We start from the raw sequence: 26,037 nt of genomic DNA, 5'->3' as shown, positions 1-26,037 counted from the left end.
GGCTTATGTCTAGACTTGCGCACAAAAACACGACTGGGTAGTGATCACTAAGTGTAAGGACCGGGTACATGTATTTTATGTATATTCTCAGGAACATTTGAATAGATATGATCATTATAGTAGATGTAGTGGAAGTAACTCTGGTTGGTGTTTTTAACAAGTTGTTTGAGATGAATGTATCTGTAACATGATTCCATGTGTTATTAATTGTTGCTGAATTGACATAATTATAGTTAAAGTCTCCAAATAGAATTAATTCTTTGCCTTCTAGAAAAATCTTTTCAAGTATTTCTTCAATATCTGTATTCGCCAGCTAGAAGGTGATGAGGGAGGCTCCTATTAATATATCCAACAAGGAAAGATTTTTTGATTTTCACATTTAACCTCAAATCCATATTGCTTCTATTGTTTGTCTATTCAAATCTGTCCTGTGATAGCAAGGGTAACACTGTTTTGTATACAATATAACACCACCTCCATTCGAACCTCTATCACAACGGAATAACTGATAATTATCTAAACATATTCACTGTCAGAATAATTTTCATTTAAGAAATGTTTCACATAGGCCAATAAAATCTAGTTCTTTTACATTATCAATTGTATGCCTAAATTCATCAAATTGTTGTTAAGATGGCAAATATTTAGATGCATAAAGTTTTAAACCCGACTTATCAAATAGATCACTAGAAAAGAATTTTGCAGAGTTCAAGTCAACAGACATTAGTATTATTGACACTTTTTGATTGAGTCTTCATTTATGGCCACCAAAGGGCATCATCATTGGTAGCTGATGAGATTCTCGCTGATGTGCCACTGTTTGGGTTGACTTCTTCCCATTTGTTTGTGTAGAAGTATGATTGTTTCCAGGGTTGTCTGTTGATTGGAGGTCCTCTCTGGTATCTCTGATGACTCTTGTTGTATGGGAGGCCCTGTCTGTGAAAATTTTCTTCAGGTCCATTAATGTCAGCAGAGATTTTGATTTCAGTAAAGAGTGCCTTTTTCATGTTTTTAGCAAGAATTGCTGCTCCAGTTTTGTGTGAGATGTACTTCATCGTAGTACAGAGATTTATCTACAGAACCATTTTTCATGAAACTACTGGTGTTGTCCCAAGAACACATGGGCATTGTCCTTGCAAAAGATAGCTGCCTGGCAGTTTATTTCAGCGATTGGTTTGGTGGAGAGTTTATCATATTTCTTTGGTAAAATAGAAGAAATTATGATGTTTGTATTTTGATTTATTGATTGCACTTTTTGTGTTAAAGTCTTAAAATTATCAATAACTTGATTTGTAGTTTCTGCATCTGATATGTTATTGATTCCAGCATGAATTATAGTTACATCACTCTGAGATAAGTGTTCTTTGGTATTTCCAGAATCCAGATTGTTGGTTATGTCTTGGACTTTTGCAGCAGGATGTGATTTAATTTGGGTGTCCAAGATTTCTCCTGAGAATTTCTTTCTGTTGATAATTTTTGTCACTGAGTCTCCAAGAATACAGATTTTTTTGGTTTTTGGTTGGGATGTATTGATGCAACATTGAGAGTTTTCTTGTAATTCTGATGCAGTTTCTTTGTTGGTAGGAGGTTGGGATAAGGTTGTTTTATTCTTCTGCATTTGTTGCTTGAGTTTTCCTTACAGTTTTTTCATCATCATTAAGGAGTTGTTTTTTCAGCTGTACACACTTCAGCGGGAAAAAAGAAAAAAGTCTGTTTTTTGAGGGGCAAATTGACGGGTTCTTTTTCTGAAAAAGTTGGGAGTGTTGAAGCAAAAGTGGGAAATTGGGGGTTTTTTGGGTTTTCCCTTAATATTTTCGGTTTTGGTTTGGGGTGCCCAAAATATTTTTTTTTTCTTTTCCTTAAAATGCCATTTTTTCTCGAAGAATTTTGTTTTTTTGGTTTGATAGATTGTTTTTTTGTTTAAAGCTTAGATTTTTCTTCTTCATGTTTTACAATTGTAAAAAAAAGGGTCGCTCAAATTCAGATTTTTTGGAAAGATTTCCCCTATGATTTCCCTGATCTGTTTTCTAAATGTTAAAATTTTTGCCTTTAAATTATCAAATTTCTCTTTGAAAGGTTTTCCCTTCGATAGCTCATTTTGCTTTAAAATATTATTTTTCGGGTTTCCTTTCATTCTGGAGTTTGGTGTTTTCTGTTTTAAGCTGAAGGTTTTGTGCTTTCAAGTTTTCATTTTTAGATTTTATTTCACAAAAGTCATCTGTTTGTTGCTGTTTCGGTTTTGTATTTTCTGTAGAGATTTGGTCATTTTGTTCTAATAGCTTCCTTGACTGTTCAGTATTTATATTGTTGATATCAGTGTCCCCCACTTTTGTGGTTGTTTCACATGAAGGATTTGCCATAGTTGGTGCTTTTTCAGATGTAACAGATGTACGCTTTTTATCAGAACTTAGACTTTCTATTGATACTACTGTTGGATTCTGATAATAATGACTATTGACTGGAGTGGATGTGATTTGTTTTCCAAAATTAAAGCTGAATAGTTTCTTCTTTTTCTTCTTTGTTTTGGGCTTAGGTGTGTATTTCAATGGACTTTGAAAATATTTGAGGTATTACAAACCTTTAACGTAAATTCTAAGTCCAAAAAGGGGCATAATTCTGTCAAAATGCTTGATAGAGTTACCTCCTCCTGTTTACAGGTTGGGGTTATGATGGTGAACAAGTGTGCAAAGTTTCAAAGCCATATGTCAATGGACTTTGAAAATATTTGAACTATTACAAAAACTTTAAAGTAAATTATAAGTCGAAAAAGGGGCATAATTCTGTCAAAATGCTTGATACAGTTACCTCCTCCTGTTAACGGGTTGGGGTAATGATGGTGAACAAGTGTGCAAAGTTTAAAAGCCATAGGTCAATGGACTTTGAAAATATTTGAACTATCACAAAAACTTTAACGTAAATTCTAAGTCGAAAAAGGGGCATAATTCTGTCAAAATGCTTGATACAGTTACCTCCTCCTGTTTACAGGTTGGGGTAATGATGGTGAACAAGTGTGCAAAGTTTCAAAGCCATATGTCAATGGACTTTGAAAATATTTGAACTATTACAAAAACTTTAACGTAAATTCTAAGTCCAAAAAGGGGCATAATTCTGTCAAAATGCTTGATACAGTTACCTCCCCCTGTTTACAGGTTGGGGTAATGATGGTGAACAAGTGTGCAAAGTTTCAAAGCCATATGTCAATGGACTTTGAAAATATTTGAACTATTACAAAAACTTTAACGTAAATTCTAAGTCGAAAAAGGGGCATAATTCTGTCAAAATGCTTGATACAGTTACCTCCTCCTGTTGACAGGTTGGGGTTATGATGGTGAACAAGTGTGCAAAGTTTCAAAGCCATATGTCAATGGACTTTGAAAATATTTGAACTATTACAAAAACTTTAACGTAAATTCTAAGTCGAAAAAGGGGCATAATTCTGTCAAAATGCTTGATACAGTTACGTCCTCCTGTTTACAGGTTGGGGTAATGATGGTGAACAAGTGTGCAAAGTTTCAAAGCCATATGTCAATGGACTTTGAAAATATTTAAACTATTACAAAAACTTTAACATAAGTGGTTACGCCGACGCCGACGCTCGGGTGACTACAATAGCTCTACTTTTTCTTATCGAATAGTCAAGCTAAAAATGAAATTAAATAACATATTGGTGACTCCAACAAGAAAAGTTTATGTTTACGTATTTGGCAGTGGATATACATGTATATAGTATATAGGTATACTACAGTATACAGTATACAGGTTCAAACATTTTCCAGTCCAGTTAAAAATTTCCCCAGTAATACACAGTAATTATGCAATAAAACCTCCTTTGACACTGTAAGGCTTAAAGAGTCCAAATGAATAATCATCTTACTGATTTTTAAGATTAATAAACTATGCAAAACAGTGAGATAAAATTCTTATCAATGTATGTCATAAAATGTTTACTCAAGCACTCATGGTACAAAGGTACCAAGTAAAACAACATTTTAGAGCTCTCTTTAATAAAAAGGCTGATATTTTTTGTACTTTATAATTATTTTATCTCTCATATTCTAGTTTTCGCCAGTGACAAACAATAATAACAGACCCATTGCCACACTTTATTGATATAAGAGAGCCTAAACATCTGTCCATTTAATTTTACTGTTTATTCCTTATAACATGCTTTGCTATGAGTACAGAGCCCGGACAGTCTGCACACCTATGCAGTCTGACCATGGCTCTATACCGTTGGCTACTCAATATTTGTATTTTGATACTGAAATCCCTAAATATTCAAATGGACTGTTCCAAATTCCAAAGGCAGGGCAAATCCCTTACACAATTTCAGCAGGTTATGGGTTAACTTAAAGCTTTGTGAAATTGAAACCACTTTAACAATGGATAATTCTAATAGGTATATCATATATAGATTTAATAGTAAAAGGGATAAATTTACATACATATTTAAAAAAAATGTCTATAAACCTTCATCACTATGTGTAATATGTTTTGTGGTGTATCAGATTGCCAAAATAGTCGAGGCTTTTTTCATAACACTTTAACATTTACACCTATAATTACAATATCACACAATATTTTCTTCTTTAAGGCAAGTAAACTGAAACATTTTAAGATATGCTTGTTGATTTTGATGTATATTTTTTAACACATTCATTTTAACTGTGTAAAATTAAAGTTTAAAGTGTTTTATTTCATAAATGAAATTAATGTTTAGTCTCGCACACCCTGCTAATGACACAGATGTGTGCAGCCGTGCCACTGAGACAATTTTGAATAGTTTGTTATTAGATTATGTTAAGAATAGAAAAATATTAGTTTAATATTTAAGATAAACTATTGTTTTAACAAGAAAGATTTCTTCAAACAAAATTGTGTCCAAAAAGTTTCTTGTGCCAGTTTAACATGACTTTAGTCATAATTACTACTGGGCAATTTAAATCGAACCAGCATCTGTATTTGTTCAAGAGGTATAAAAAAAAATTAACTATTAAAATGTCATTGCACAATCTAAAAGAAATTTACAAAGACCGGTTCAGCTATAAACAGTTTTATAAAAAGCCTTGTTTCTTAGCCAAACAATACCGTCTTTCAAACTTGAAACTGGAAGGTTGTATGAGGAATGTGATGTCAAACATGATTAATTCAATATGTGTGCCATATTTACGTTGTAAACAAAATTAACTGCTACATACTGAACTTACCGGTTTTAGTTTCATCGCCATTGTTTTCTTCTTTGCCTTCCCATCAGGCTGTAAAAGAAAGGAAAGAAAACTGTTAAATTAGGTAGACATTATTTATAAGGCCACAAAACTGTATTGCTACTAAAAGGGTAATTTCACAAAACCGCTGATATATTTTTCTCATATTTATTTTTGGTTTGAAGTCTGATATTATCAAAGTGAAGGTCATATTATAATTAACAAACAAGCCACATGAACACCAACATTTTGCAGACATTTCGGCTAGATCCTTCATCAGTGCAAAACATAATAAAATTACTGGAAGCTACATCATATTACAGTAACTTTCAAGCCTTTAAATGGGGGAAATAATGGGCGGAAATAAGATCCCAACATACTAGTACATTATTTCATATAAAAGAAGAACCATCAAATTTCAATAAGTTAACTTGATAGCTTCCTAAAACATCGTAAAATTTATCAAAATTTCTCTAATGAAAGTCATATAATAAGCATAAAACACATTTAAACTTATTTCACTATTTCATACAAAATTTCTTATTTTAATTAAAGCAGCATACAAATCCCAATGGATATTGCGTGACATTTGTGCTTTTTAGCAATACTGCTGTAACTTAGATTAAATAAAGTTAGAGATAGGACAGTTTAACAGAAAGTCCTTCACTGGTTACATATTAACGGATCTTTAAACATTCACAATACAACCATTCTATCATGCAATATATTATAAATTCTATCTTGCATCACACAACATGAATCATGCAGGCAAAAACAAATGTATCACATGCCAACAGTAATCTGATTTAGGCCTAAAAACATTTTCAGTTCACTCTTCCAATAAACAACATACGGTATTTTGGGTTTAATCCCAGCTCATCTGACAGTGTACAAACACAATAAGCACTACAGATTGACAAAGTTATCGTGAAAGGTAGTGCATTTTGAAGAATAGTAAAAGTTTGTTTGTACCGAGGGAAATTAGCTTGGAAAACCCCAGACTTGCCGAGTTCCAGATTTTACAAGAACTATTATGCTTGTCCCTAATAATAAACTTCAATAAAATAACAACAACAACAAACAACTCATTAGATATTTAACATTTCAGAAATATTTCAGATCTAACTTTCTTTGTAAATATTTTCAAATGTTATTACTTTAGTTAAAGATACAGTACAACCTCAGCAAAGCAACACCCTTTGGGAGACAGTCAATTGCTTAGGGGTGTAACACTCTAGAGAGGTTAACTTTATTGTGAAGTAAAAATTGAAATCACATAACTCTGAAAATAAGTACCTTGAAACTTATTAGGATAGTTTTGTGAAAATTTGGCTGATATTCATGGATAAATAAAGGAGTTAAGTATGCATAGAAGTGACTGTTTACACAAGCTTGCGGACATATGCCAATATAATAACCAGTTTTTTTCATTTTTATAAGCAACCTGTGGTAACAATTGGCTAGTGCATAATCATTACATGATTTTAAAGTTTTGTAATTTTTATGTTGATTTTACCACATTTTATCATGCATTTTTCATAAAACTATATTCTAAATGCATTTATCAAGTCCTCTTAACAGAAAGCTGGGCAAATATATTTTATAACATAATTAAGTTTCATGGTAAAATTAACAGCATTCATAATGCATACATTTTTATTGATGTTTACAATTAGCTTTCAGCACAATGAAATGTCAGATATACTAAATTCTACACTGGCTATTAAACTATTGAAGTATTAACCCTTATTCTGCTATATTTCTTAAATGGACTTGTCCAACTTTCATTGTTGGAACTGTTCATTATCAATAATGGGGATATCAAGTTGAAAAGTTGGTCAGCAAACAGTACAGAGCTAGCCTGGTCAAACTACAATAATGTGCAGACTGACCTGGCTCTATACTGCCTGGTGGCTTGAAGCCTAATCAGATTCAAATAGGGTAATTATAAAGGTTAAACAAAAGTTATCTTTGCATTAAAAAGACTATTAAGAAAACTATCTAAATGTTGACTATATCAACTAAATAAATGGGGTTTATAAATAGTTAAAACGTCTAAATATACTACCTAAAGCTTTTTTTAACAAAAAAGGGGTTTATAAAGTTAAGAAATCTTAAAATATCTAAATATACTACCTAAATGTTTACAAAAATGACAAAAAATACACAAAGAATAAAAAAGTATTATCATTATGCAGAAAAACATCTAACACTATAATTGCCTTCTGTTTCTGTTTACAAGAAAACTAGCAGATTAAAATATTTGGCAATATATTCTAAATCTACAATTCTTATTCAATACCAACAACTAAAACCCAAATACTTTAATTTATTAAAACTAGGATTTGTAAAATCCTTTGATGACATAATTATATGCAATTTTAACAGATATTTTGCTTCAACATGGTATTTACAAACGTAATGTGTATTAAAAATTGCAGAATTCTATTAGATTTACCATTGGTAATTATCAATTGCAAGCAAAAGCTGTCTGTTACAAAGAGCACCTGACTCTTCGTAGAATAGGAAAATATCTTTGAATAGTAAAGAAAGGGGCAAAAATCATGTCATTACATAACAGAGTTATGGTACCTTTCCTGGAAATAGGTATAAAGATCATAAATAAGAAGTTCATATTTTAAAACAATATCTCAAAGGGTTAAAAGAAAAATGTGGGTTGGGTACTTAAAACTTTATCAAAATTCTAAGAAAAGAAAGGGGCATATAATTATGTGATTATTCATGACAGAGTTATGTTCTCTTGCCATGCAATACATGTGAACATCATGAATTCCAGCAAATAATAAATAATGTCAATACAATATCTGAGAGGGTTCAGTTAAAAAATGGGCTGTACCCAAAATTAACTTAACTATAGTGCCCAAGGCAGAAGAATAACTCTACCTAAATGTGTATATACATGCACATTGATAAATGTAATTACATACATGTATAACTCCTTTCAGTTGTAAATAATATACCTCTTCAAAATTACTCATTGTTTATCCATTTATTTCCTTTTTTTCTGTTTTCAAGCAAGCCAATAATTTGTTTTTATCTAACACTAAAAATATTTCTAAGCTAAGTATTGAATTTTTGCAATGAACTTGGCAATTTATGATACAGGCAATCTCTGTTATGCACGAATGATTCAATCAAATAGAATATGAGGTGGTGAACATTATTTCCTTATTTCTTGGCCTTCCTAGATTTCATACATGCAATTTGTTTAGGCTATATATGTACTATCATTTGTTTAAAATAATTTCTTTACAAAACAAAAACAATGTTTGTATGTATCTAAATAATGTTGGGTATTATAATAATTTGGCATGACACCCATTACTTGTCCTTCAGATTGAATTTATAGTATTGCTTATAAAACTTATGAAAAAATGGGGAAGGGGACTTCTATCAAAAATGGTAATTTCTCAAGAACCCACTTCAAAATTTATTACTAAAGATCTAACATAAATTTAAACATAAAATGCATATATGTTAAGTGAATATTTATGCATTTGTTTTAAGCTAGAATAATTGAAACTCTATGCTGACTTTATGTCAAAAATTTCTCGGGTGTTTTTAGTAACACAGAATATATTTTGTGGTAACAATATTTAAAGTATTCAGTATTTCATTCTTAAAGCGAGATCTGATCCATCTTCCATTTTCTGTCCATTCAAGGACATAGGCTGTAGACTAATAAAATCTCAAAGGACATAAGCCATAGACTTTTAAAATTTCAGGACATAAGCCATAGACCTTTAAAATTTCAGGACATAAGCCATTGACCTTTATAATTCAGGACATAGCCATAGACCCTTAAAGTTTCAGAACATAAGGCAAAGACCTTTAAAGTTTCAGGACATAAGCCATAGACCCTTAAAGTTTCAGAACATAAGGCAAGGACCTTTAAAGTTTCAGGACATAGCCATAGACCCTTAAAGTTTCAGAACATAAGGCAAGGACCTTTAAAGTTTCAGGACATAGCCATAGACCCTTTAAGTTTCAGAACATAAGGCAAGGACCTTTAAAGTTTCAGGACATAAGCCATAGACCCTTAAAGTTTCAGAACATAAGGCAAGGACCTTTAAAGTTTCAGGACATAAGCCATTGACCTTTAAAGTTTCAGGACATAAGCCATAGACCTTAAAATTTCAGGACAAAGGCCATAGACCTTAAAAATTTCAGGACATAAGCCATAGACCTTTAAAAATTTCAGGACATAAGTCATAGACCTTTAAAGTTTCAGGACATAAGCCATAGACCTTTAAAATTTCAGGACATAAGCCATAGACATTTAAAGTTTCAGGACATAAGCCATAGGCATTCAAAATTTCTGTCTATTAAACTCATTAGAATACCTTAAAGGCCGCCTCAGCTTCATAGTAAAGGCCTTAAAATTCATATTAAAGGAAAATTTTCTGCCCATTCCAGAATTTGGCTTCATTTAATAAACTCAAACTTTTTTAGAGCATCAAAATAACATAAGTGGTAGTAAAGTGATTTGAAGTTAGAATTTGCAATCAGTTAAACTGTACATGTTATTATAAATCATGGGTGTTGCAATATTTTAGATACAAACAAAATGTTGGTAAATTCAGTGAAACTAAAATAAATATATGGAAATTCTGAAAATGAAACTGCTAAAATTAGTTAAAATGGAGCACTACATTTTTCTGTTATGGGTGGGTAGCATGCTTCATTACAGCACAATAGCCTGTCTTACCCCTTCTTCTTCAATGGAAGATTCCGGTTGAACCGGAGTACGTTCCTCAGCAGATTCCTCCTCAACATCTGATTCCGACTGAACAACAATTTTAATATATAATTCATTTTTTGATACAAAATTACACATTTTAAGTTATCATTATTCCACATAAAAATGCCTTTTTCAGCCATGCAAATTTTACATTCAATGGAGAAAAACATAGACAATTTTTTCAGTGTCTATAACAAGTCTTTAACAAGACTGAACATCATGTTATAATTTTATCCTACTACTGTCTATATTACCAGCTGGATAAATCTCCAGTGATGACGTCACATGATTAACAGCAAAAACAAAACTACTGTAAAATTCCTAATAAACGCCCCTCCCCTAATAAAAGCCCCCCCCCCAGGCTTTTCGATATGGAAAAAAATCTGCTCATCAGTGGTGAACTCTTTAATAAATCTGTAATTTTATTCAAATCCTTCAGAATCCATTTTATTTCATAGTAAACACAAAAATGTATCACATGACCTTTAAAATCTTAATACATTTTTATGTTATTACCAACACTTGTTGACACTAAATGTATTTTCAATGATTTTTGGATTTAGGAAAAAACGTGTTGTAATAATTTTGGAAAATGTTTAGCCCCCGGGGGCATTTAGTAGGAATTTTACGGTAACTTTTAGACCCTGTTTCATCGGAAGAAAGTAAGAATGAAACCATTTACATCATCTTAAAACATGATCAAAGTAGACAAAAGCAGGATAAATCAATTACATGGTTGATGTTGGGATGGTGAAGATTTACCCGGTTCGCTGTGAAAGTTAGCACCGGATAAATGCTCTCCATCCGAACATCAGCCATGTAATCTATATCTCCTAGCTCATGTGTAAAAATGTCAGTATTAACTTACATGGTAACATGTAAGTAACAGAATCCACATTAAATTTGTAATATAAATTACAAAGATAATGCCAAATTCAAATAAAACAATGTAAGAACTTACTGGTTTATTTCCTGGTTTATTTCTGCCCACACTGAACAACCTCAGTAAAGCCTCATCATAGTTCTTCAGTTCAGATTTTACCATATCTGGATATCCTTTCACAATGTTTGTCTGATCTTTGTGGAATATCTCATACCTAACAGTATATATATAGTAGAAAAATCTCATTTAACAGTTGTACTCCCTAAGGGAAGTAAGTAAGCGAGTAATTTGGGCATGCAAATAGTTATCAGTTATACCCCTTTGTTTTATGTACATCATGAAACACGATAATTTTACAGGCAATTTTATAGCAACTGTCAGGTACTGTATGAAAAAATTATTCAACAAAACAAAATTTTATTTAATAATGTGAGATAGAAGAGCAAGTAATGCTCTTAAATATTATCCAGTTATTTTCATCTCTACCAAAATACTTTTTTTTTTCAAGATAAAGCACTCTGATATTTTTCTTTCTTCGTGTAAAAGAAACTCTTAACAAGCAGGTTAATAATAAACTTACGCATGTCTGATTTTTTCAAGCATTTCTAATGCTCTGGTCAAGCTATCTTTCAAAGCTTTCTCTGTGGCGTCCTGTCTCATTCTATCCATGATAATGTCCAGGTGAGCTTCTTTATCCTGTAATCATGTAAAGTAAGGTCATTCTAAATAGATAACAAATATATAGATATACTTTATTTCCACTAAATAGATATTCAAGAGCTAGATATTTTTGTCTCTGACAACAGCCAATGTTTAATTTCTTTTTCTTGCATATTACATGTACATATAAATCATAATTTTGGGGAAAAATACAAAAACTAATATTTTGATTTAGCACTTTTTCCTTATAGTTGCCTATGAATTTACAATCTCTTTCATAACAGCAAATGCTGTCATCCTTCATGACATCAAGAATGCACATCATTCATGAAAGGTGCGTAGGAATGACTTCATTTGAATCAGTCCACTTGTCTTACACTGGGAGTGTACAGGGTTCGTACAGATATCCAATGCCAAAATTCAAGGACTTTTTAAGCACTATTTAAGCACGTTTTCCAATTTTTCAAGTTCATTTGTTGCACATAAACCGACACAATCTTCAACCTATGATGGATAGTTTGTTCATCATTTTTTGTTGAATACACATTTTCTAACATTATAGAAGAACAACTAAGGGTGCATCAAGTACAGATTAGTTCAAAACAACTGCAATTTGTCAACTTACTGTTACCTTGAGTCAACATTTCATTGATTCTGATACTAAATTGGATCTTTTTTTTTTATTTTATTAACCGTTGATTTTTATCAAAACTGTGTCATTCTGTGACTCAAACATTTTCAAGCACATTTTTAGCAAATTTAAGCACTTTTTAAGCACTTTTCAAAAGAGTAATCAAATTCAAGGACTTTTAAGCACTTTTTAAAGCACTTTTTAAGAAAGAGACTGAAATTTAAGCACTTTTTAAGCACTTATCAAAAGAGTAATCAAATTCAAGGACTTTTAAGCACTTTTTAAAGCACTTTTTAAGAAAGAGACTGAAATTTAAGCACTTTTTAAGACTGTACGAACACTGGTGTAAGACGTTTTTTTCTAGCACTGGTGCAAACAGTTGATAATCCTGTCTGATATGCAAGCATGTTTTATCTTCCTCTAAGAAATATTTGCAGATTGCAGTGGCATAAAAAAGCTATTACCTTTATGCTTGATTGAACAATATGTTGACATACCTGATTCTGGTTGTCATGGGTCTGTCGGCACTGTTCTAGTTTTTCCTGCAGCGCCCTCTCTTGGCGAGCCAAACCTATTTCATGTACATCCCACACATGTGCTGCCCCCTGGGCAAACTTGAACAAAGACTTCAGTTGCTCTGTTGTCTGTTTATTTTGCTCCTCAAGAGATTTCTGTAACAAAACAACCAAGTAAAAGTTAACATTTCCATAAAAAATAAGTTAATCATCATCAACAATTCTAAAAAGTGACTGCTTTTTGTTACACAATTTCTAAGACCAAAATGTAAATGTTCAAACCTTATACCTTATTTCAGGGTATTGGAAAATAAAATTTCAGGCATTGGAATTAGACACCTTCATCATCAACAAATATGAGCATGTCAGCAAAACAGAGATAGGATCAAAGTGTAAGCTATCTTTGGACTCTTTTCTTTCTAGAGTTTTGTTATTATATCAACAAAAAGGTTAGACCAAGTAATTGTACTATAAGTAGAGATATTGTGCTATTTTAGGTATGGGTAATATCTCATCACTACGACAGATTCTGACCCAGAACAAAAAAAAAAACAGTATTTCATTTTTATCATTAGCAACAGATTCCCTTAAGAAAACAACAGATTTTGCCAAAGGTCATGAATATTATTTTAATATACAGGCTGAAAATACAACAGATTTTTACAGTATTTTAACAGATTATATGGATCACCAATCTGTTAATGATGTAAACCCTGAAACATCTCAAAATCTTATTAAGGCACATCATATTATTCTAAGAACAAGAAGGCTTGCCTTTACAAGAAAAGTTCATTACAACAACTTACCTCCATGGTTTCTAGATTTTCTTCATAAATTCTCTGACGGCCACCGACCAGTGGTATCATAAACTCCTCAACTACAGTTTTGGCTCTACTCTCTGTACATACACCTGTCTCCACAAGCTCTCTCTGTAATGAAATTTATATACCTAATTTATATCTTAGAATTAATTTATATTTCATAATTTATACCTAGGTGTTTAGGTGTACAAATATCTTAATACATTCTACATGAAAGTCTTGTTTAGGTGTACAAATATCTTAATACATTCTACATGAAAGTCTTGTTTAGGTGTACAAATATCTTAATACATTCTACATGAAAGTCTTGTTTAGGTGTACAAATATCTTAATACATTCTACATGAAAGTCTTGTTTAGGTGTACAAATATCTTAATACATTCTACATGAAAGTCTTGTTTAGGTGTACAAATATCTTAATACATTCTACATGAAAGTCTTGTTTAGGTGTACAAATATCTTAATACATTCTACATGAAAGTCTTGTTTAGGTGTACAAATATCTTAATACATTCTACATGAAAGTCTTGTTTAGGTGTACACATATCTTAATACCCTTTACATGAAATTCTTGTTTAGGTGTACAGGTACCTTAATATCCTCTACATGAAAGTCTTGTTTAGGTGTACACATATCTTAATACCCTCTACATGAAAGTCTTGTTTAGGTGTACACATATCTTAATACCCTCTACATGAAAGTCTTGTTTAGGTGTACTTATATCTTAATACCCTCTACATGAAAGTCTTGTTTAGGTGTACACATTTCTTAATACCCTCTACATGAAAGTCTTGTTTAGGTGTACACATATCTTAATACCCTCTACATGAAAGTCTTGTTTAGGTGTACACATATCTTAATACCCTCTTCATGAAAGTCTTGTTAAGGTGTACACATATCTTAATACCCTCTACATGAAAGTCTTGTTTAGGTGTACACATATCTTAATACATTCTACATGATGGTCTTGTTAAGGTGTACACATACCGTAATCCCGCTATATGAAGGTCTTGTTTAGGTGTGCACTTACCTTAATACCCTCTATATGAAGGTATTGTTTAGGTGTACACATACCTTAATAATATCTATATAAAAGTCTTGTTTAGGTGTACACATACCATAATTCCCTCTATATGAAAGTCTTGTTTAGGCATACACAAACCTTTATAGCCTCTATATAAGTCTTGTTTAAGTATTGTTTAGGTGTACAAATACCTAATACCCTTTTACATAAAAGTCTTGTTTAGGTGTACACATACCTTAATAGCCTCTATTTCATCTAGGCAGCTCTGACAAACATTTTCATATTCTTTGTGAAGTGCTGACAGGTGCTGCTGATTTGTTACATCTGAAATAGTACACAACATTAGATGATGAAAATAAATATTTCATTTAAATTTATAAACTTGTATAATTATCAACAAAAAATATCTCATTTTTATCAGATGATGATGATGATGATGATGATACAAATGCAGTATATTACTGATGTTTTCAAAAGCCACATGAGCTTTAATAAGTTAACCTGGTTTAAGGAAATCTTTGGACTTTTTGTAGTAAGTCATATGATAAAACTTTTCAACCATTTTCTTTATTAGGAAAATGCCTATATTTCTGCCCCCATAAAAAAGATAAGACTATGATTATATAAAGATCCTGGGTAAATTAGAGAAATATACCTATTTCTGAAGAAACATCCTGTACTCCTTTGTTCCAATGATACACAGATGTCTTTGTTGATGAAGGTGGAACTAAGTCTCTACAAAAAAAGACACAAACTTGTAAAATTACAACAAATTGAACATCTTAAAATAATTTGTTCCAATACAAAAACAGAAGCTTTAACTTGTCAAATACTATCCATACATGTACTAAAAACTTACCTATGCCACTCATATAGATAAGGTTTGCACATTCATGTTATCTGACAAGACTTTATGTTGTAATTTTATTTTAGCATTTTCGTATGAACAAAGAAAAGTTCCGAATTTAAAGAAGGACAAATCATTGTACAATTTCAGCATGGTAAAAGTCACCTAGGTTAGCCATTGCCTAGTGGTTAATGTGTCTGCCTCTCATCAACCTAGGCATAATGGGTTCGAGCCCTACTCGGGTCACGACATGTTTCATCATATGACACCAGTACTGGTTGGTTCCAGGAAGTGGACTCAAAAGTAATTAATACAACTAACAAGAACTTGTTTCACAATTGAACCTAAATAAATATGCTTAAACTAGACCTAGGTTAGCTTATTGGCAGGTAAGTCAATATGTGTGGGTACAAGTAAGAATTACCTTAATTGGTTGATAAGCTCTAGTCTTTTCTCATTCAGCACTTCTTGTTCTTTCAGCATATACTGAAGCTGTTTCTGTATTCCAGGTGGCGACGTCACTTTCTCATCTTGCATGTATTTTCTGTTTATGTAAAATATATATTTAAATATGTGATAATATTCATGTAAAATATATCAATAAAAATGTATTATATATTTTTGAACTTGTGAAAATGTTAATGGAAGATATATTGCTGAATAAGCAAATAATAAATAATTTCAATCCTTGAGAAATAGTGTTACTTTGAACATATACTCAAATGTCACTCAATTAAAACATTCTAAATTAATTCAAGTCAGGCAATAAGCAATAAGCAAAATTTAAAAACTTTAAAAATCTAAATATAAACTCTAAATCTTGGGCAATTTTTGAACTTAAGACAATCAATAAATGAACCAAGTAGGATTTGAGCCCAAGGGTCATATATTGCATGGCAGCTAACTTATGGCCATTATGCCACTGCTTCCTTAAATTTGATATATATGCAGCCTCCTTCAGAAATGGTCAATAAACAGATATGTACATGTATGTTTATAATTTTTCCCTGAAATTTGTAATCAAAAGTAATTTTCAGTATGCCATATACAACAGTTCAAAATTACCTTTATATAGACATCTCCCATGTACTCACCTAAATTTCTGTATTGCCAGCTCTGTTTTCAATGTTTTCCAGTCATCAACACGTCTCTTCCACACTGTATGCTGGGATTTCTCCCTCTCAATATCTGTAGACATCAGACGTACAAACAGGTCCCCGTATGCCCGACGATTACTCAGTACTGTCTGGTTGATCAACTGTGTCACAGAAAAATTATGCTTGGTCTTAAAACTTATTCATAACAGTTTAAATAGTAAATCATTCATTCTAATTTCTTAAAACTGGGAAAGGTATAACCATATGGAAAGAGTTAAAAGTGGGAAGCGATGAGCTAAAATTAAGGTTACATTGATACTTTTAAGCATGCTTATGACGCAATTCAAATTTCCATGGTGAAATGTCCTTGGTCATTGAAGAATTTACGCATTACCTCAGTATTTCATTTCAAGCAAAGGTCACAGCTTAGGTAGAACTAACAACCTTATGATAGCTAGAAATATAGCTTACTAGCATAAAAGAAGTTTTATCACTTTATTTATATGTTGACTTTCTACATTATATTCCACAAGTAATTTTACCATAAAGTACAGTGGTCATATACATGACTATATCAATACCTTTATATTTACATGAACAAACCATTTATCTCACCTATAGACAGTTATGTAGGAAATCTATTTATGCATATACATATATGTACAGTACAACCCCTGCAGAGCAACACTTTAAAGAGACAAAGATTTTTGTTGTTGATGAGAGGTTTTGCTCCAGAGATGTTAAGTTTGTCATGAAATCATACTTGGGGAATAAACTGATATTTTCATTGTCCTGTAGATGGCCACTCTGAAGAGGTTGCTCTGTATGTTAATTACAACAGGTCTCTGTTCAGGTTTATTTTTTAATTCAGGTAAACACTATACCTGGGATTCCTTGTCCATGAACCTTTGAAGATCTGGTGATAAGATATGTGCTATTTTCTCCAGCATTTTGGCATAGTCTTTAAAAACTCGCCGAATCTAAAAAATTAAAAAGAAACCTTATGCTTCTCAGAAAGTGACAAATATTATCAAGCTTGCATTAAAAACTGATACAGTGACACTAGCAAAGTCAAATAAAATAAATATATGTAGTAAATCTCAATGATAAATAGAGGATATTTGTTTATTTTTATGTGAAATATGTTATGATGTGCAATATATATAGCATATAAGCCATTAAGAACAGTAACAATTAACATTTATCTAAAGTTACAAATTTATAGCATCATACAAAGGCACACTGAAAATAATTTTGCAAAGCTATATATCACTGCAGGTGATATGGATTTTATCACACAGATAAAACCCAAGTATCTCACTTGTTAGCATGAAATAAATAGAGGCTATATTAACTCTTATATGTAGCATGCTTTTATGCTGTTTTTGTATAAGGCAAGTGACATCACATCAAAATATATTCAAAGCCATACCATACCATTTTCACAGAGTCTAAAAAGTGGCACAGGTATGTGATAAAGTATTTCTAATTTATAATTGTAAAAATAAATAAAAATTATACCATTTCCATTCTATCATCCTCGGCTTTTTTCAGACTGTCATCCAGCTCTGTTATCCATGTCTGCCTCACTTCAGAATGGGCCTGAATGTTGTCCCATAGCAAATAAAGCTCGTCCAGGGAATAACTTAGTAAGTCCTGCAAATAAGCATTTTGAATAACAATTGTTTTAGTAATAGACCAAGAATAAAGCATCATGGGAAAAAGACCTATTTTCATATTGTTTATATATATTAAATGATATTTATTTCCTGTTTCAGCAATAAAGACACCATGAAATCTTATATGCTTCTGTAAAATATATTTCTTTTTTTAACTATTAGATGCAACAAAATACATGTATGTGTAATACTCAGTTATTTATAACTGCATAGATAGATTTACAAAAAACAACAACAACAAAAACAACAACAACAAAAACAAAACAATTGCAAGTAAAATCCAGAAAGAGAAATTCCTCTGGAAATAAAAATGAAAACTGGGCAGATAAAAAAACACTAAACAATCAAAAACAACAAATATATGAGCCGCGTCATGACAAAACCAACATAATGGGTGTGCGACCAGCATGTATCCAGACCAGCCTGCGCATCCACGCAGTCTGATCAGGATCCATGCTGTTCGCTATTAGTTTCTTTACTTGTTATAGGGTCTGTAAGCGAACAGCATGGATCCTGATCAGACTGCGTGGATGCGCAGGCTGGTCTGGATACATGCTGGTCGCAAACCCATTATGTTGGTTTGGTCGGAACGCGGCTCATATATATGCTATAGGAAGATAGATAAATCTTAATTCACATACATCATCCTTCTCAATCCTGGCCAGCTTGGAGGCAATTTCTGTATCATCATCATCAAGTTTCTGTAGCAAGTTCTGACACATCTCTGCTATTACTGGTTCCATCTCCTATAACATAGAAAACATCTTGTCATTAAAATATATCAAACTTAATGGTACATATCTGCCTCATTGAACAGTTTCAAACCACAGGTGTTTGGTACGTTGATTGGCTACTACTTTGAACAACAAAACAAGATAGATACATTATATATTTAGTAAATACATGTACATATTTATCTTTTTGAGTGTTGTTCTTGGGGGAAGTATCAAAGTGCTGAACACCTGTGTTTCAAACAAATGCCCTTGGCTCAAAGGTTTTGAAATCACTTCAGTTAAATCTGCCAATTGTTTATCCTGCCATTTACAAAAATGTTAATCATTATTCTCATGTAATAATGTATATTTATTTTGCTTTAATCATGTAATAATGCAGTGAGGCACTAACTTGTAACATTACATAAGTCATATAACAGACAGGAATACTATAAACATTAAGACATGTGTTCTTTTATCAAACTTCTTATTTGCCTCTTAAATAATTTTAAACTCACCTGTAGAGAATAAATGACTCTTCCCAGATATAAATTCACAAAGATTTTAAACTCAAAAATGGAGAAATATGTAAATAGGAGAACATAATGCCTGTAGGATGGTTTTTATTCTAAAATAGTAGAATATATGCCTCTAAAATGGTTTTAATTCACAAATGAAAGAATATTATTCTTCTATAAGATGATTAAACTTAGAAACAGATAATATTTGCCTCTCCAAGGATATAAACTCACAACCCAGGGATCATGATACAACTCTAAAGGTCCAAAATCACTCATAAAAGCTCACTGAAGTAAACCAACTATGCTCCCTACAGAGCTAAGCAGGTGTGGTCTTAATGCCCAAGAAATCTAAAAACATACATGTAACTTACAGAATTTATAACACTAAGTTCCTGATGCATTTCTTCAACTGTTGACTCATGCCTCTCCTTCCTGCTGGCTGCAATACGCTCTATGATATTTGATTTCTCTTTGGCAGTAGCTATAATAAAATTATAACATCCCTTAACATGAAGATATGTGAGCTTGGGCTTCATATGGGAAAATGCCAGATAATTCTTTGGTAAGTTTCTATGAAACAAACGAAGACATTTTTACTTAAGAAAACTTTTAGAACTTTTTTAACACATTTAAAAACAAAAGTTCCCTTAATCCTTAAGATCTTCAATCTTAGCATTCTGCTAAACATTTATGAATTTCTTTTATAATTAAAAATTTTATCCTACAGTCACATTAATTCCCGCCTCCTTTGAGATTTAAGAAACAAATACACTGACCATTCATTATCTTGTTTCTGTGTAGAACTTCAGATTTACATGTACATCTATGTGTCTAGTTTTTTTTTCAGGAAAGTGATAAAGTATGGAGGTGCATGTTTTCTGAAGATTTTGAAGGCAAGAAGAAAATAAACCTTTAACTACATGATTACATTTCCGTTCATTTTTGAAAGTTGTTGGATTATTCAAACATGTATACCACTTACCTACAACATCTGGCAGTCCTCTCACTTCTTTACCTTCTATAGAACTTTCTGGTTCCTTCATTTGGGTACCAACATACTCAGCATACTGCCTGTTAACATGAGAAAAATGTTGAAATAAGAAATTGTCATATCAATTTTGTTGTATCCACAGTAATGAGAAGTCAAGATAGAACCTATAAACTTATAAACTGGACTATCAAAGCTATTATTTTAAGATTGTATAAAGGTAAAACAATTTTTCTCCAAGAAAACAGATTTTAAGGCGTTACCGTTTCATATAATTGAACTGAAAGATTGGAATATTATTTTTGATTGAAGTCTTTATAACTTAACACAAAGTCTATGCTAGAGGGGCGGGACTGATAATCAAATACATTTACAAATTTCAATAATGGAGAAGATAACAATTCTCCCCATGTCATAAGTACCATAAATGAATAATTTTTTCATGAACTTTAGATAATGTATAGCTTAAACATTAAGTTAGAAAATATTTGTTTCAACTACCGCAAAAATGTTTGAAAACATAAAAGAGTATGATGATTATTTTCATACATGTGAGACTGACTGTTATTTCTACATGCTCACTGATGACCACATGTTGTAAATAAAAAAGTAAACCTACTTGTACACGACAGGGTTTTCAGTGTAGGGATCGTTTGGGAACCCATCAGCCCAGGTGCGCTGTCTCTCGCCCAAAATACCATGTTCAATATCATCTGAAAATATTGAGAAAAAAAATCAGATACTACAAGTTCTAACAAACTGACAATTATTTTGATAACCTTTAAGACATACAACAAACAATACATTAAAATTTCACATTAATAATCATGAAAAGTATAAATAATAATTTGTTAATAATCAAAAGCATTGAAAAAAACCCCAAAAAAAACAACATTTATCTGTTTATTTAAATCACAAAAAAATTGTAGAAGAGAAATTGGGATCATATGGAAAGTCAGTTTATATAAAATCCCCAATTTAATCTATGGAATTCTGATTTAAGGCCTTACCTTTTGACAAACGTACAAGTGGAATTGCACTTCCTCCAGCCGTTGTTCTTGTTATACTTGTAGAGTCTCTCTGAATTTTTGTCAGACTGCGATTCAGTTGAACCTAATAAAGAGGCAAACAGAAGAAATTTTGTAATTGTACATGTATCTTTTTTTTTGGTTTGGTTAGGTTTTAAATTACCCCAATTATGTTTTCCTCACATTGCAACCCTAGGAGGAAGATATATATACACTTGTTTGTTTTGAGTGGATATGATTCAGATGTGACAAAAATTGTAGCATTTTTATGAGCACATAGCTTAAGTAAAAATGTGGATATTTTTCTCTCTTTGATCTGAGATATATATATGCATAAATGCTTCCTTTTTATTTCATGCATCATTAAAAGGAGATGAATTAAGATATTCATTTATTGCACAAACAAAAATAATGAAGTCATCTGATCATCACACTGTAAATATTAACAAGTTAAATGAGGTAAATAAATGTTATCTGAAGCCATAAAATATTACTTTGAAGTAAATTAAACTAATATGCATGCCAATAAAAATGTAGGGTAAGGCTATTTCACTAATGGCTAGTATTAATTTATAGTATTATGCAGTGAGTAATGTGGATTTTAATTCACTGATAAAACATGACCTTTAATAGATCTACATAATAAATTCTGTTTTTGCAGTTTTCAAAAAAGAACCCTAAAAACATTAACTTAACATTTTGTAACTCAGTACTAATGGAACCTTAGAGTGTAAAATGAATTGAAATACTAATAGATAGCAAATGTACCAAGTGCATAATCAGGGTTCTCTCTGGGTTAAAATTAGTTTGCGCCACTAAATTCGCCAATCAGAAAAAGTTGGAGCCAATGGCTCCAAAGTTGGAGCCAATAATTCTGCAAGGGAGACATGGACTATCTTTGCTACCATATGCTAGCAGTTATATATCATTATGATTACAAACACATATTTATGATATTTCATTTTATTACAACTGCACAAGTCATGTTTATTATCTAAAATATAGACATACTATTATGTGGTTTTCAAATTCCATTTAAATAAATACATTATGTACACATGACAGCATAAATGTAATCAAAAACATCATGTTAAGTTAGTCATGAGAGGTCCTGTTTTCCACTGTTTTGCCAGTATAGCAGTTCTTCTCACAGGCTGGACTGAGCCAAGATCTTTCCCAGCTTCTACCCGACAATCTGGTGATCTACATATACAAAATAAAAAAAAAACCATTACTATAAATTGACTTCATCTAAAAATCAATGAGAACAAAATATGAAATAGATATAAAAGTATTTTTAACAATGAAAAATATTGTTTATTTTAATAGGGTTTGCATGTGAATAGACACTTCAGCACTTTACAATCAGATATGAAAATATTAACATTGCAGTAACAGTGGCTTTAGATCAATCATTAGTGAAATTATTCTTTTAATTGTCATCCGATTTAATATTCAAACTGTAATTATTTTTAATCAGTTGACAAGTCAACTTACCTGAAGTTCAATGTTTCAATTGTTTGTCAACATCACGGACGATCTTTCACTTCTCTGTTCGCTACTAACACTGTTGACCACACATGTAATTATCATTGCTCCAAGTCAGAGAATGAAAGACGTAAATTGCCCCAATTAACACATTGACACTTTCATCTTTACATGCTCCCGAAGTGTCACACAATTGATGACATAATTGATTATACGGTACCCGATTATACAGTTTGATAAACAAACTAATAGCGCGTGACCTTTCAAATTTGGGCCGCTTATGTAATTGACGCGGCCACTTATGACATTTAAGTGTACTAGTTGTCGGATGATTTTATCTTACGTTGGCGCCAGTTAAATTCGCCAATTAAAGATTTTATGCGCCAGAATTAATATTTTGTCGCATTTGGCGCCATTGGCGAGCGACAGCGGGAACCCTGCATAATCAATTTTTACAAGTAACATGTGTATGGTACAGTACCTATTAAGGGTGTAAGGGTGTATCTGTATATAGATATATAATATTGCAATATGATAAAAAAAATTCGTACCACAGTAGTGTCAGTACAATTTTCTGAAAACCAGTATTTTACCAAATCATTATTTTCAATTAATTGCCTTCTAATTTTGTACAAATTTCACATAAAATCTTTAATTGGCGAATTTTATCAGCGCCAACGTAAGATAAAAATATCCGACAACTAGTACACTTAAAAGTCAATAAGTGGCCACATAAATTACAAATGAACATAAGCGGCCCAGATAATCGTCGAATATTCTGAGTGAAAACGGAAGCGGTGCATATAATACCGAATGACACCTTTAAAATGGAAAAAATTAACTGACTTCCCGGTTCATAGGCTTTGCCTAATTTCATATTAATAATATATAATGTTAATTGTTACCCCATCTTTACATCAAAACATATACACGACATACGTATTGCAATATATTGCAATATGCTTCTGCAAAATGGAAATATATTGCAATGCGGTTTTTGCCGTATTGTTACATCCCTAGTAGATCTACTTATGTTCTTTGATTTAAGAAAACTACCAATTAAACTATATAATGATAAATTCATACCTGTGCATCAAACATTTGTCTATAGATTTTGCCACTAGGCACCACTCTCATAGACTTTGTCTCTGCCATTTTGCTTTATGTTTTGCTGTGGCTGATGTGACCAGTAAAGTAGTAGTATACTGATTTTTCAATGTCCTATTGTCCAAGTGTTTTTCATCTTTATTTACATTGATATCTAGCTCTGTAACAAAATAAAAAACTCATCATAAATTATCTTACAAGACTGGGATAGACTCTAGTAATGTACTAATGAATCTTGAATCATTTAAGCATGAGTGTGTTTCAATTAGATCAGATTAACCCTTATTTTTTCAAATTATAATCAGTATTATATTAGAATGCACTTTTTAATATCAAACTGTTTATATTTCACATACTTTTTAATATGTGAACATAGGATCAAGCAATAAATCATTTCAAAATTTCAGCTTGTTTATTTGGTTCGAAAAAATTGAGTACGAAATATGTGTAAACAAACGAAAATACAGCGTTTTAAGCATCTGAAGAAATGTTTACCAGACCCAACTCTATAACAATCATAAAAAATTAAGTTTCTATAAAACATATGAATCAAAGCTGTAAAGAAATACAAACATTTTTTAAAATTTTCCGAACTTGAACAATTCGGCCATTTTGGCATCGTTACCACAACAACAATTTATGGAAGCATATTTAGACGAAATTTTATTTGTACAAGGTGCCCGCTGGCAGATACTGATACTGACATGACTAAATAATCTCAAATTATCATTATAATTACATAAATATTATCTTTGTTCGGACTGCATTCTAGTAAGATTATACTGACCTTATTCAACAAATAAATCTTTTCTTATAATTAGGCATTGCACTACTATATTAAATGCAGTTAATTTTATAGGTTGATAGTAACTAAATGTTTTCCTTCTGCGTCTTTACATAATTTTCACATAATTGTATACGATTACAATCTTTAGCAATTATAACTAGCTAGTGCGTTGTCCGGGAACTGTTAATAAAAAATGATGTAAATTTTCCAATAGACAATAGATTAAAACTTTTACAATACTTGTTGTTTAAGGATGTATTTTGATGATTTATCACATAAACCAGAGCGCAGGATTGTCCTTAGCCCATTTTATCACTAACCCGTGCAGATTTTGCGACTCCGTAATATTGTATTGCACAAATCTGCATATGTTTTGGCGTGTTATGTACAAGCGCGCTCGTGATAACATTACATTAAAGGCACTTCACTGAAAAAATAAAATGTTTCTACTGTAAACAGTTCTTATTTTGGGTATGTGATAAATAGAATAATATATTCGTGTAGATTCAATACTTAATCGATGAAACGCGTTAAATAAAACAATATCGCCTGAGACTCGCAAAATATGATTTATTCAACTTGTTTAATAAATCTAGTATAAGGGGAGAGTTTCATATAAGCTTTAAGCTTACTACTCAATTCTGGATGCAATAAATGTATTGTAATTTTATTTGTAAATATGGAAGGAGCAATAAATAAATAAATAAATAAATAGATATTGTAAAAACCAAATTTAGTAGAACATCTAAAATCATTTAATGTCCTTTTTTTATTCCCATACCTGTGCCGTTTTTGCGACTTCGTAAAAACGATATTGCACGACCGTGCATTTTATTTAACATGACGACACTTGCGTTATATTAACATAGCATAAGACGCCCTAAATATTTTGGATATGTGATAAATAGAATATTCTGTAATCGCGTAGCTTCATGAACTCGTTGAATAAAATAAAATTATGCGAGGCAAAATTGACCCTATCAATCAGTATCCTCTATAGATATGAGTACATATGGAGCCTCTCGACAAAGATGCTGAAGGTTGGGGTACTAGAGTGGACATTTATATTAAGGAGGGAGTAGTCCACAGCCATTTCCTCTTAGAGTATAATCAAATTGCACTGTACCTTGAAAAAGTATAAAGTGATTTCAGATTTATTGTGCGTGATTGCGCGTGCGTGTGATAAGACCAAGCATTACAATTCATCTTTCACGGCGTTACTTTTGTAAGATGCATACATTAATGCAGGTTTAGTTCTTTTTGTGTTTTTTGGGGGTGGCCG

At 31.7% G+C, this 26,037-nt stretch overlaps 1 protein-coding gene across 1 annotated transcript in view; it reads right to left on the bottom strand.

Moving 5' to 3' along the window:
- Nucleotides 1-24,678, bottom strand: part of LOC132713373 (coiled-coil domain-containing protein 180-like) — a gene marked incomplete at its 3' end in the record, with an annotated part of 53,532 nt that extends 28,854 nt beyond the window's left edge. Inside the window, 19 exon segments of the mRNA XM_060695941.1 lie at nucleotides 5,208-5,255; nucleotides 9,934-10,011; nucleotides 10,928-11,063; nucleotides 11,430-11,545; nucleotides 12,638-12,811; nucleotides 13,462-13,584; nucleotides 14,736-14,824; nucleotides 15,156-15,235; nucleotides 15,772-15,891; nucleotides 16,442-16,605; nucleotides 17,329-17,424; nucleotides 17,966-18,100; nucleotides 18,765-18,869; nucleotides 19,729-19,838; nucleotides 20,340-20,428; nucleotides 20,965-21,058; nucleotides 21,356-21,458; nucleotides 23,948-24,128; nucleotides 24,542-24,678. Coding sequence (XP_060551924.1) covers nucleotides 5,208-5,255; nucleotides 9,934-10,011; nucleotides 10,928-11,063; nucleotides 11,430-11,545; nucleotides 12,638-12,811; nucleotides 13,462-13,584; nucleotides 14,736-14,824; nucleotides 15,156-15,235; nucleotides 15,772-15,891; nucleotides 16,442-16,605; nucleotides 17,329-17,424; nucleotides 17,966-18,100; nucleotides 18,765-18,869; nucleotides 19,729-19,838; nucleotides 20,340-20,428; nucleotides 20,965-21,058; nucleotides 21,356-21,458; nucleotides 23,948-24,016 — 1,929 coding nt within the window.
- Nucleotides 24,679-26,037: the final 1,359 nt, after the last annotated feature.

This window comes from Ruditapes philippinarum, unplaced genomic scaffold (assembly GCF_026571515.1).
Source record: "Ruditapes philippinarum isolate M1 unplaced genomic scaffold, ASM2657151v2 ctg1140_1_1_1_1, whole genome shotgun sequence".
NCBI classification, from domain to species: Eukaryota; Metazoa; Mollusca; class Bivalvia; order Venerida; family Veneridae; genus Ruditapes; species Ruditapes philippinarum.
Note: the sequence above shows the minus strand (reverse complement) of the source record. Positions and strands in the feature narration are given on the sequence as shown.